The sequence below is a fragment of the Podarcis gaigeae genome (genome assembly GCF_964106915.1).
Source record: "Podarcis gaigeae genome assembly, chromosome: W".
NCBI lineage: Eukaryota > Metazoa > Chordata > Lepidosauria > Squamata > Lacertidae > Podarcis > Podarcis gaigeae.
The window spans coordinates 10157189-10170082 of record NC_139695.1 but is presented as its reverse complement, the minus strand read 5'-3'; the positions used below and the strand labels follow the sequence as shown (position 1 = coordinate 10170082).

The 12894-nt window shown below is 47.7% G+C and overlaps 1 protein-coding gene and 1 long non-coding RNA gene across 2 annotated transcripts in view; one reads left to right on the top strand and one right to left on the bottom strand.

Moving 5' to 3' along the window:
- Window positions 1–12894, top strand: part of LOC310835995 — a 280516-nt gene that overhangs the window by 74960 nt on the left and 192662 nt on the right. The gene's annotated exons all lie outside the window — the stretch shown is intronic.
- The window catches only part of LOC310835983 (four and a half LIM domains protein 1-like), a 60738-nt gene that overhangs the window by 20269 nt on the left and 27575 nt on the right, over window positions 1–12894 (bottom strand). The window contains exon 4 of the mRNA XM_083720954.1: window positions 5914–6083. Within this exon, the coding sequence (XP_083577080.1) occupies window positions 5914–6083 (170 nt within the window). The remainder of the gene's footprint in view (window positions 1–5913; window positions 6084–12894) is intronic.

The window sequence follows — 12894 nt, the reverse complement described above, 5'->3', positions numbered from 1 at the left end:
CTGGTGGAAGTTTAAAAAATTGTAAATTTGTGAACACGGTTGTCAAAACTATTTGTAAAAGAAAACTTAATAAAAATTTATATTAAAAAAAAGATTAAAAAGAGTGTTAACTGAAGTAATACATAAGGATCAGGCAGGCTTTCTACCAGGCAGACATTTGTCTGACAATACAAGGAACATAATTGATATTTTGGAGCTGTTGCAAATGAATATTAATACAAAAGCAGTATTAATTTTTATTGATGCGGAGAAGGCCTTTGATAATATTTCTTGGAATTTTATGAAGAAAAATCTTAAAGGAATGGGAGTGGGACAGGGGTTTGAAAATGGTATAGATGCAATCTATTCAGAACAAAAAGCAAAATTGATAGTTAATAATGTGGTGACAGAAGAATTTAAGATAGAAAAAGGAACACGTCAGGGCTGCCCTATCTCTCCATTATTATTTATTTCGGTCCTGGAGGTGCTGTTGAACATGATTAGAAGGGATCGGTTTATTAAAGGAATTCAGGTTGGAGCCAAACAATATAAATTGAAGGCCTTTGCAGATGACCTGGTTTTGACATTACAGGAGCCAGAATCTAGTACGAAAAGGGTTTTAGAATTGATTCAAGAATTTGGTCATGTGGCAGGATTTAGATTAAATAAGCTAAAAACTAAGGTTTTAGAGAAAAATTTAACATCAATGGAAAAAGAAGGGTTTCAGAATGAGACAGGCTTAATTGTGGTTAAGAAAGTGAAATACCTAGGGATTAATATGACTGCGAAAAATTTGAATTTATTTAAAGATAATTATGATAAATGTTGGTCAGAAGTTAAAAAAGATTTAGAAATATGGTCAAAATTGAAGCTTTCCTTGTTGGGTCGAATTGCAGCTATAAAGATGAATGTATTGCCAAAAATGTTATTTTTGTTTCAAACTTTGCAGATTGTGGACAAGATGGATTGTTTCAAGAAGTGGCAGAGAGACATCTCTAAATTTGTCTGGCAGGGCAAAAAGCCCAGAATAAAATTTAAAATACTAACTGATGCAAAGGAAAGAGGCGGGTTTGCCCTGCCAGACATTAAGCTTTACTATGAATCAGCAGCATTCTGCTGGTTGAAAGATTGGCTGCTTCTTGAGAACACTGATATTTTGGATTTAGAAGGTTTTAATAACGCCTTTGGGTGGCATGCATATCTATGGTACAACAAGGTTAAAGCCCACAGAGCATTCAAAAATCATATTGTCAGGAGAGCGGTGTTTAATGTCTGGACAAGATACAAAGACTTATTGGAAAGCAAGACCCCAAGGTGGCTGTCACCCTTGGAAGCTAAGGCTCTGAAAAGACTCAATATGGAGGCCAAGTGGCCGAAATATTGGGAGATATTAGAACAAGAAGGAGATATATTGAAATTGCAGAGTTTTGAGAAATTAAAAGATAAAGTGCGAGATTGGTTGCATTATTACCAAATTAGAGAGGCCTATAAATTGGATAAAAAAATAGGCTTCCAGGTGGAAAAATCAAAATTGGAAACAGAATTGTTAGAACCGAAAACCAAGATACTGTCAAGAATGTATAACTTGCTGTTAAAATGGAATACACAGGATGAAACGGTCAAATCAGCTATGATTAAATGGGCGCAGGACATTGGTCATAACATTATGTTTGCTGACTGGGAACAGTTGTGGACCACCGGTATGAAATTTATGGCATGTAATGCCCTAAAAGAGAATATTATGAAAATGATTTATAGGTGGTACATGACCCCAGTCAAGCTTGCAAAAATTTATCACCTGCCTGATAACAAATGTTGGAAATGTAAAGAAACTGAGGGAACATTCTTCCACCTTTGGTGGACGTGCCCAAAGGTTAAGGCTTTCTGGGAAATGATTTATAATGAACTGAAAAATATATTTAAATATACCTTTCTTAAGAAACCAGAGGCCTTTCTCCTGGGCATTGTCGGCTGTCGGCCAATTGGTGCCGAAGAAAGATAGAACATTCTTTATGTACGCAACAACAGCAGCAAGAATACTCATCGCAAAATACTGGAAGACACAAGATTTGCCCACCCTGGAAGAATGGCAGATGCAAGTGATAGACTACATGGAGATGGCAGAAATGACCGGCAGAATCCGAGACCTGGGAGAAGAGTCAGTGGAAGAGGACTGGAAGAAGTTTAAAGACTATTTACAGAAGCATTATAAAATGTTTGAATGTTAAAATGATGTTGGATATAAAGGTAATATGGCATTAGTGACATGGTTAGAAGGAGTATGCAAAAATGATTAAAAAGAAAAGGTGGGAAAGACCAGAGTAATATTATGTCAAAGGTATATAAAGTGGTATAAGGGATTAAGATATAAAGATTAGGTAAAAAATGATGTGGAAAGAGAAGAAAAATTAGAGATATAATAGGTTGAAACATATAATTATAAATGAGGTTTGAAAGAGGGTCAGAATTTGCTGAACTTGGTTGAGTAAAGGGGAACACAAAAAAGGGAGATGTGAGGAAGTCAGGAAAGAGGGTTATAGAGTTATGAAGTTAAAAAATTGGATTTTTTCTTTTTCTCTTTTTCTTTTTTGATATATCTGTTTTTGTTGTATGTCTGTTTTAGTTATGTTTCTGTTTTGCAAAACCTTAATAAATATCTATTAAAAAAAAAAGAAACGACAAAATAAAAGACTTCCTTTATGCTGTGCATGGCCTCCTTATTTCCTTCTTATAAATTGTTTCCTTTATGAATTATTATTACAATTTTTTCAAATTATGACTTTAAAAACCCCACCAAGTCTTTATTTTGATTTAAATGGGATTTATTTATTTTTTTAATTCAAATCGGGATTTTAAAAATAAAATATTTGGGAGGAAAAATCTTTCTAAATATACTTTTCTGTTTAAGTTACATTATAGTCCAAAAGCTATTCATCAGGATTTGTTTTTAAGTGCTAAAACTCAGTCTAAGGTTTGTTGTTGTTGTTTAAATCGTTTAACCGCATCAGTTAACAAACGTGGATCCATATACTATCATGTTATTGTTTTAGTGAAATAAATTGTTTACGAAGGAAATGATTCTTTTTCTCCTTCCAATCAAGTACAGCAGAAAAATTGTCCAAATAGAAACAGTTAACTTATTAAACCTCATCGGCTTATAGCCGAATAAAGTATTATCTATCTGTCATCATTATCTGTCAATGTATTTCTAATAGTAGAACCAAATCAGTCATTTTTTTAATAATAATTTTATTAAGTTTTCCATTTAACAATCCAATCATATCACATTAATTATTCCAAATTATACCAATACATATTACATAATCTGAATATTTTGCCAAATTTTAAATTTTTTGTTGGGGGTTCCCATGTTTCGAGCTCAGTAAGGATCCAATCATCTCATATTTCTGCTGCTTTTGATATTCACAAATCCCATCTTCCAGTCTTCTTGTTGTTATCATTTTTCTTCTTAATAGCCTCTGAGTTGTTTTCGCAGGCGAGTTAAACCAAACATTGTTATATTTCTGTGTGAACTTTGTAAGGCTCTCCTTAAATCACCACACGCTGATCCAACAGTCCTGTTCGAGTGGCAGGCACCATTTTAGTCTGTTCCGATGTAATAAAGTCTTAAGCATCTGCTCATTAATTTTCCCAGACCAGTTGCACCATAAATCAGTCTTTCCAGGGTTTGTCGACTCAAAGACACAATCCAAACATGATAACAAAGCAATGGCTCACCTCCCCCTCTGACTATCAATTTCGCAACTTAGTCTGTCTCATAATGGCGGATCCCGATTAAGTGTGTCATCAGAGAGCCTTTCATTTTCTTTCCATATCTTCTAAAAAGCAAAGCCTTTAGTTAATATTTTTGTTTCCACACAGTCTATTCCACACAGTTGTTTTCCAATCTCACTTGCTATCAGTCGTGTGACAGTTCTTCTAGGGGAGGGGTTGTTAGGCAGTATCGTAAATAAAAGAAGAAGCTCCCCCCCCTTTCCGTTCCGTTTCCACATACCAACATAGCTGTAATTCTTAGAGGTAATCTTCTGTTCAGTTCATTCCCGTCGCTTTTAACTTCTCAGTGGCTAGCTTAATTAGCAATTAAAATATCCTTTCCTTTGCTCGAAACATGTGCATTTACTTTTTATATCCAATCGTTAATCTTAAGTAATGCAACTAGTGTCGCTCTCAGAAGTAGCATCAGGGAGATCTGGAGCTCACTCGAGGGCTTTCTGTCCAGTGCCCCCACCCCCTCCTTCTTTTGAACTTGGGGGTGATTTATGGGCAGCCGCGGACGAGGCTGCATCTTCCCATCCCCTGGGAAGAAATCGGGAGGCTGATGTACTCCCATAATCAGCCCCTAAATTACCCCATGTGAGCCGGAGAGATGGTATTGTCGGCCATCTTCCAAGGCACCCCAAGCAGCCCCCCCCCCAAATCAGTCATTTTTTATTTAACTGTAAAAACTACTCTGAAAAATTATTATTCCAAAAAGGAAACCTTCCTTCGCTTGTAAATATTAAGAGGATGCCAGCAAGGTCAAACCTTTATGTAAAAAAAGGATTTAAATAAAGTCTGACTGACTAGTGATTTAAATCACTAGTCAGTCATGATTTAAATCACGATTTTTTTTTAGGATTGAAGTTGCTGAGCTTTTTTTAGGATTTTACCCCAGGAGATATACTGCCATGCGGGCCAGATTAAATTGACCGGCTGGTCAGATTAGGCCCCCAAAACGGATTTTGGACATGCCTGCCCTATCCCTTTCCCCTATCCCATGGGTAGGCAAACTAAGGGCCCATTGCCTTCTAAATCCGGCTGGCGGACGGTCCAGGAATCAGCGTGTTTTGACATGAGTAGAATGTGTGCTTTTATTTAAAACGCATCTCTGGGTTATTTGTGGGGCATAGGAATTCATTGATTTCCCCCCTCTCAAAATCTAGTCCAACCCCCCACAAGGTCTGAGGGACAGTGGACCAGTCCCCTGCTGAAAATGTTTGCTGACCCCTGCCGTATCCCTATCCCCTATCCCTATCCCTAACTCCTATCTCTAGCCCATTATTCCTATTCCTAACCCCTAACCCCTAACCCCTAACCCCTAACCCCTAACCCCTAACCCCTAACCCTATCCCCTATTCATTCCTATCCCTATCCCTATCTATAACCCCTATCCCCATCCCCTATCCCAGGGGTGGCCAGCTCCCAAGAGACTGCGATCTGCTCACAGAGTTAAAAACTGGCAGTGATCACGATCTACCTGTTGGACATGCCTGCCATATCCCTTGTTAGGATATTTCCTTTCCACCTTAAAAAAGGGACAGGCTGTTGTGAGTCACAGCCTGCATATTTCCTACTCACAGGAAGTCTTTGTTTTGTATTTAGCTTTTGTTCTCTCTCTGTGCCTCGACAAGCAGGCAGGCAGGCATGTTTTTTCCTTTGTTCTGACCACCGATGAATAAAGCTGTAAATATGCTGCTCTCCTGAGTGCATCTTTCGTTGTGCGAAGTCTGCGAAAAGGGTGTGCATGAGTCCTGAGATGTGGACAGCTATTTCCGAGGCTCGTGTCTCTAATTGACTGATACTGTATCTACGGGAGATTGATGGATCGTCCTGAGATGACGTGGAGGCATGATGGCCTTTGTCTCCCTGGCAGTATCCAAACATCCCTAACCCCATGAGTGCCGCAACCCCATCACCGCCTTGGACTGGACTGAACCATCCAGGGGTCCCTTGACCCTGACCTTATCTCCACCATATGTCCTCCGTTCAAGAACTGCACCAAGATAGGCCACGCCGAAAGGAGAGTGGGCACATCTTCCTCCTTCTGAACCAGCGGAGGAAACTCTGATAATGAACACAGCTCCAAGCCCTTTGGAGGAAAGCCAGGATCCAAATGGGATCCAGGTAAGCGAGGGGGGGGTCGGCCTGACTTACCTGCTTACACTTTATGCAGGTCTTGGTGAATTTCTGCTCATGGCAGGAGGTGCAATAAATCTCATCATCCTCGGGGAAGAAGCTGGTGGTGCCAATCACCTGCCTGCACTGGCTGCAGGTGAAGCACTCCTTGTGCCAGGCAGTCTTCTTGTATTCCACATTCTGGTCGCCTGCAAAGAGAGGGAGGGAAGGAGGTGGTGCTCACTGCCAGATTGATGCAATTCATAGCGCTGAGAAAATTGTGATTCAAGAAAGGCAAGCTGACAGCTATAATAACAATAACAATAACAATAACAATAACAATAACAATAACAATAACAATAACAATAACAATAACAATAACAATAACAATAACAATAACAATTTATTACTTATACCCCGCCCATCTGGCTGGGTTTCCCCAGTCACTCTGGGCAGCTCCCAATTGAATATTAAAAATACAAGACACTAGGGGATAGGGATAGGGGTTATAGATAGGAGTTACAGATAGGAATAGGGGTTAGGGATAGGAGATAGGGATATGTAATGGTTGTGAGGGGTTACTTGTGCGTAACCGTACTTCAGTACAGTTAGTTTGCTTGCCCCAACCATGCCCAGGGTCGGAGCTCGCCCTCCGTGACCTGTTAGCCACTTGCAGAATCCAAGAGTGGGCGTCTCTTGAACCTCTTCCAGCATAAAAGCTGTTTGACCCCGAGTCTCCTCCTATGTTCTCTGCGCGGAACGCGTCTGCGCAAGTAAGGGGAAGGCAGGGGCGTCCCAGCGCTCTCTCCACTAGTGTCGGGGGAAGGGTCTTGGAGCCCTGTCACCAATTCCTCCATCTCCCTCTCTTCTCTATGGGTGTTACGCTGAAATCCTTCCCCCCGCTCGTCCCCTCTCCGGCATCGCTGGGTAGCCCTGCCCCCGTTTCTCGCTCTGATGGCAGTTCCCTGACATCCACCTCCTCCCCAGGACCCCCTTCACCCCCAGCCTGACCCTGTGACGGGACCTTGTCCCCTTCTTCAGCCGACGATGCCGGGAACCCCCAAAAGGAGCTGCTGTCGTCTTCCATGGACTCAAACCCCGCTTCCCACCTGCTCCAATTTCTCACAGGCGGGACTTCCCAATCTGACTCCTCCTCTCCTGACGATTCTCCTCCTGCCTCCTGGTTAGCCGGAAAACCCACGAAATCCTCCTCCTCCTCATCGGTGGTGGCAAATTGCTCCTCCCAGAATCTCTCAAGGGGTTTGGGCTTCCTCGGATACCTGTTGTGGAACTCTTCCACCAGATATCCACCATCTATTTCCCCTGCAGGCACCCACGTGTTTTCTGACTCGGGTTCCCCCTCCCAAGCCACTAGGTACTCCACCTGCCGCCCTCGCCAGCGCGAATCCAGGATCTCCATTACCTCGTGGTGGCGTTCCCTCTCTTCCATTAGTGGGTGGGTGAGCCCTTCCCCTCCTGCCTCCCGGACCCTCCGCTCCCCTCTGTACAGTGAGAGCAGCGACCTATGAAATACCGGGTGGATCTTCATGCTGTCTGGCAACTTGAGCCGGAACGCCACCGGGTTCACTTGGTGGGTCACCTCAAATGGTCCCAGCCGTTTTGGCCTCAGTTTCTTACACCCGCCCTTGAAGGGTAAGCCTTGTGTGGATAACCACACCCGGTCCCCCACCCTAATGGTCTCCCCTTCCCGGCGACGTTTGTCTGCTTGTCTCTTGTACACTTCCTTGGCCCTATCCAGGTTCATCTTAAGCTGCTGGTGCAGAGCTTCCATTTCTTCCACAAACTGCTCTGCGGCGGGCACGCTCCACCCTTCCTCCCCTCTCCCAGGAAAAGCCCTGGGGTGCAACCCATAATTAGCCATGAACGGGCTCATCCCCGTGGACACATGCTCAGTGTTGTTATACGCAAACTCCGCTAGTGCTAGCTTCTCTACCCAATCGTTCTGTCTCTCGTTGACGTAGCATTGTAGATATTGCTGTAAAATGCTGTTCGCCCTCTCTGCTTGCCCGTTGGTCTCCGGGTGTCTCGCCGTCGAGAATCCCACTTCCACCTGCAATAAGCTCATGACTTTCCTCCAGAACCTTGAGGTAAATTGTTTCCCCCGGTCGGAGATAACCCTCGTCGGAGCCCCATGCAACCTGAAGATGTGATCCACAAACAACCGGGCGGTTTCCTTGGCCGTTACTGCATGTGAGCACGCTATAAAATGGCACATTTTGGTTAGCAGATCTACTACTACCATGACTGCTGTCTTCCCTCTAGATTTGGTTAAATCGGTCATGAAATCGATGGACACCTCCCCCCCCCATGGTCTTCCCGGTGTGGGTAAGGGCTCCAGTAACCCCGCCGGGGCCGCCCTCTCTCCCTTGGCCCGTTGGCAGCGGTCACACCCCCGTACATACTCTCGTACATCTTCCCTCACCCTTGGCCACTAGAATTGCCTCGTAACCAGTAACATGGTTTTGTGTTGCCCAAAGTGCCCTGCTGTTGGGTTGTCATGAAGCTGTCTGAGAACCCTTTCTCGTAGGGCTTCCCCGGGCACATACATTGCTCCCCTGTAATACAGCAGTCCTTCCCTCTCCTCAAAGCCTCCCTGATCTCCCCCCGTTCCCCTGAGTTCCCTGATTCTGGTTTGGGCGAATTCGTTCTGGCGAATCAGCTCGGTTAGTTCTCGTTTCCCAACCAACGCTCCCCCGCAAACCCATCGTTCCTCAGGGAACACATGTCAAGCTTCCGGCGGTCCTTCTCCTTCCGTATACTCGGGCTTCTGTGAAAGCGCGTCTGCCCTCACGTTCTCTTCCCCCGGCACGTACTTGATCTCAAAGTTGAACTTGGAGAACTCCTGTGCCCATCGAATCTGTCTCTGGTTGAGCACTCGAGCTGTTCTCCAATACAGTGGTGCCCCGCAAGACGAACGCCTCGCAAGACGAAAAACCCGCTAGACGAAAGGGTTTTCCGTTTTGGAGGCGCTTCGCAAAACGAATTTCCCTATGGGCTTGCTTCGCAAGAAGAAAGCCCATAGGGAAATCTCCGGGGACCTCTTTTAAATGCTAGCGTGGGGAGCAAAGACTCCCCCCCCTCCGGCCTTCAGAAGAGGTCCAGGAAGGCCGGCGGGGGCCGAAAGGCTTTGCTCCCCACCGCCAGCATTTTAAAAGCAGTCCGGGATAGCAGGGAAGCGCTTCCCGCTATCCCGGATGGCTTTTGAAGGCAGGCGGGGGGGAGCAAAGACTTTTGCCCCCCGCCCGCCTTCAGAAGAGGTCCTGGACCTCTTCTGAAGGCAGGCGGGGGGCAAAACTCTTTGCTCCCCCATGCCTGCCTTCCCGGGAAAGCGGAGAAACGCAGCGCTGCGTTTCTCCGCTCTCCCGAGAAGGCAGGCAGGGGGGACAAAGACAAAGACTTGTAGCAAGACGAAATTAATTCGTTCCGCAAGTCTTTTCGTCTTGCGAGTTTTTCGTCTTGCGAAGCACGGTTTCCCATAGGAATGCATTAAAAATCAATTAATGCGTTCCTATGGAAACCGCCTTCAGACCAGGTCCGGGGACAGTCTGTCCCCCGACCTCTTCTGAAGGCGGGCAGGGGGCAAAAGTCTTTGTCCCCCCTGCCTGCCTTCCCGGGGGCTTTTAAATTGCCCCGGGACAGCAGAGAATTCCTCCTGGCCGCCTGCCAGCATTTTAAGATCGCCCCGGGACAGCGGAGAAGTCTCCGCTGTCCTGGGAAGGCAGGCGGGGGGGAAACAAAGACTTTCGCCCCCCGCCGGCCTTCAGAAGAGGTCGGGGGACAGACTGTCCCCGGACCTGGTCTGAAGGCGGTTTCCATAGGAACGCATTAATTGATTTTTAATGCATTCCTATGGGAAACCGTGCTTCGCAAGACGAAAAACTCGCAAGACGAAAAGACTTGCGGAACGAATTAATTTCGTCTTGCGAGGCACCACTGTATTCCAGGTTCTTATGATCCGTGCAAACCTGAATCTTGTGCTGTGCCCCTATTAGGAGATGTCTCCACTGTCGAAACGCTGCATAAATAGCTAACAGTTCGCGATCATACACCGTGTAGTTATGCTCCGATTTGTTCAGTTTCCGTGAGAAGAAGGCGCACGGCCTCCAGGTGTGTTGGCTCCGTCCCGGCTGTAGCAACACTGCTCCAATAGCTCTGTCTGATGCGTCGGTCTCCAGCCTCATCGGCTTCTGCAGTTCCACGTGCAGGAGCTGTTCCTCCGAGGCGAACGCCTTCTTTAGTTTTTCGAAGGACCTTTGGGCACTTTCCGTCCAGACGAACTTCTTCTTGCTACTGAGATAATCCGTGATGGGTGCAGTCAAGTGGGCGAAGTTCTTGATGAACTTCCCGTAGAAGTTGCTGAACCCGAGGAACCTCTGCACATCCTTCCGGGTCTTAGGGGCCTTCCATTCCAGCACTGCCTGCACCTTGCCAGGGTCCATGGCAAGTCCTTTGTCCGACAACTTGTATCCCAGGAATTCCACCTCACTGGCGTGAAATTGGCACTTTTCCAGCTTGACCCACAATTGGTGCTCTAGTAGCCTCTTCAGCACTTCCCTGACGTCCTGGACATGCTGCTTTTCATTGTCCGAATAGATCAGTACGTCGTCCAGAAATGCTACACAGTTTTTGTACAGCAGGGGTCCCAGCACATGGTGCATGAAGCTTTGAAAACAGGCTGAGCCCGATTGTAATCCAAATGGCATGACTAGGTACTCAAAGGCCCCTAGGGGGGTGAACATGGTGGTTTTCCATTCGTCCCCCTTCCTTATTCTAATCAGATTGTATGCTCCCTGGAGGTCCAGCTTGGTGAAGATCTTGCCCTTCCTCACCCTAGTCAGAATATCATCAATTCTGGGCATTGGGAAGGTCACGGGTTCCGATACAAGGTTTAATTTTCGAAAGTCCACTACCAGCCTCGGCTGATCCGTGTTTTTCTTGTCCACAAAAAACACAGGGCTGCCCCCCACTGCCTTAGATTCCCTTATGAACCCCCTCTTAAGGTTCTTGTCAATAAAGTCTCGCAACTCCTGCATCTCTCTGTCCGACATGGCATACAGCTTACCCACCGGTAGCTGCGCCCCAGGGAGCAGGTTGATCTGGCAGTCGAAGGGCCTATGTGGCTGCAGCTTGTCCGCTTCCCTCTCGCTGAAGACTTCCTGTAAATCCGCGTACTGTGGCGGCACGTCCGCTCTCTGCTTCAGTGTAGTTGCTGCCACTCTGGCCAACCTCACCCTGGGTTTCACCCCCCCTAGACAGTGTTCCAAACAGTGTGCTGACCCGAAGGTGACTGTCCGTTGGTGCCAGGCCACCACTGGATCATGTAGCACTAGCCAGCTCATGCCCAGTATTATCGGGGGTCCCGCCAGTGTGGCCACGTGAAAGGCAATGGTCTCTGTGTGCCTGGATGCACTCATTCTCATAGGTGGGGTTTGATGTGTCACTTCCCCTCTGTGCTGGACCCGGGGGTAAGGTACCGTGGGCGTAAGCAGAGTCCACACGAAGAGGGGCGAGGTCCGAGGCGGAGAGCCGGGCGGGGAACAGGAACGCTGGAACAGGAGGCCGAGCAGGGAACAGGAACACCGGATGGTCAGGAACAGGAGGCCGAGCAAGGAACAGGAGCACCGGATGGTCAGGAACAGGAGGCCGGGCAGGGAACAGGAGCACCGGATGGTCAGGAACAGGAGGCCGAGCAGGGAACAGGAGCACCGGATGGTCAGGAACAGGAGGCCGAGCAGGGATCAGGAACACAGGAAGGTCCGAAGCCAACAACGACGTTGCTCCCGCAACCTGGGGCCGGGCTGACTGGGCTTTTATCCTCTTCTAAGGCCAGGGGCGGTCCCGGCCCCCAGGAGCCCCGCCTCCTCTGACCTTAAGGCGAGCACTCCTCCTGGGAGCAACCAGTTCCCTTCGCCTCTCTGCCCTAAGCCTCTGCAGTTCAGGAGAGGCCGAAGGGTTACTGAGCCCTGGAGGAGGCTCACCTGTAGCCACTGAGTCCTCAAGCCCCTCTGGGGCCAGAAGGGTTTCACCTGGGGCCAGCTCCTGGTGCTCTGCCACAGGTGCAGGCTCTTCAGCATCTAGGCCTTGCCCCAGTTCAGCCGGCCCTGGAGGCGGGGACTCCTGTGCAGGCATGGGATTCCTCCGGTTCGTCCTCTGAATCAGAATCCCAGGCCATCACACCCTCCCAGCAGCTCCCTGCCATCTATCGTGGTCACTTGGAGCGGGAAATCAAGTGGCAGCAGGAGGATCTGGTGCTCCAATGCAAACTCCTTACTAAAAAAATTACAGGAGCTGCCTGAGTCCAGCATTGCTTTCACCTTGACTGGGTGTCCATTTGGGAGTTCTAGCACCACCTCTATCGCTATAGAAACCTTGGGTGGGTCCGGTTGGGGCACTTCTGTTATCTGTTCACTTGGCTGCTGCGCCCCCCTGTGGGCAGTCAAGCGCTGGCGTTTCCCTGCACCTTTTCCTCTGCCCCCTCCTCCTCGCTTCCAGCGGCTCCCACCATCCCTTGCCAAGCCTTTCTTTGAGGACAGACCCTGGCAAAGTGTCCTGGCTGTTGGCAGAGGAAACACTTCTTGGTGCTTTTCCCAGCCTTTCCCTCCCTTTTGCCTCCTTGGTTGGCGCCAGAAACCTCGCGCGCCCGCGCTCCATCGATTTCCATTGGCACTACGTCATCAGCAGGCAGCTTAGGCATCTCTGGAATGCGGTAGTCAGGGCAACGCTCTCCTCTCCCTTCCCGCCTTTCCAAAGTGCGCGCTTCCTGGCGAGCGCCTATCGCCAGCGCTGCTTTTATCAGCTGATCCATAGTCTCAGGGCGGGGCGCGCGGGAGAGCTCATCTTTAACGGCTGGGGACAACCCCTCCTCAAACAGCATCCGTACGGGAGGGCTATCTAGATCCCATTTGAGCCAGTGTATTAGCATCGCAAAGCGGGACCAGTAGTCTCTCACGGAAAGTTCCCCCTGCTTGCATCTCAGCAGCTCCCTTTGGCTCACGCTCT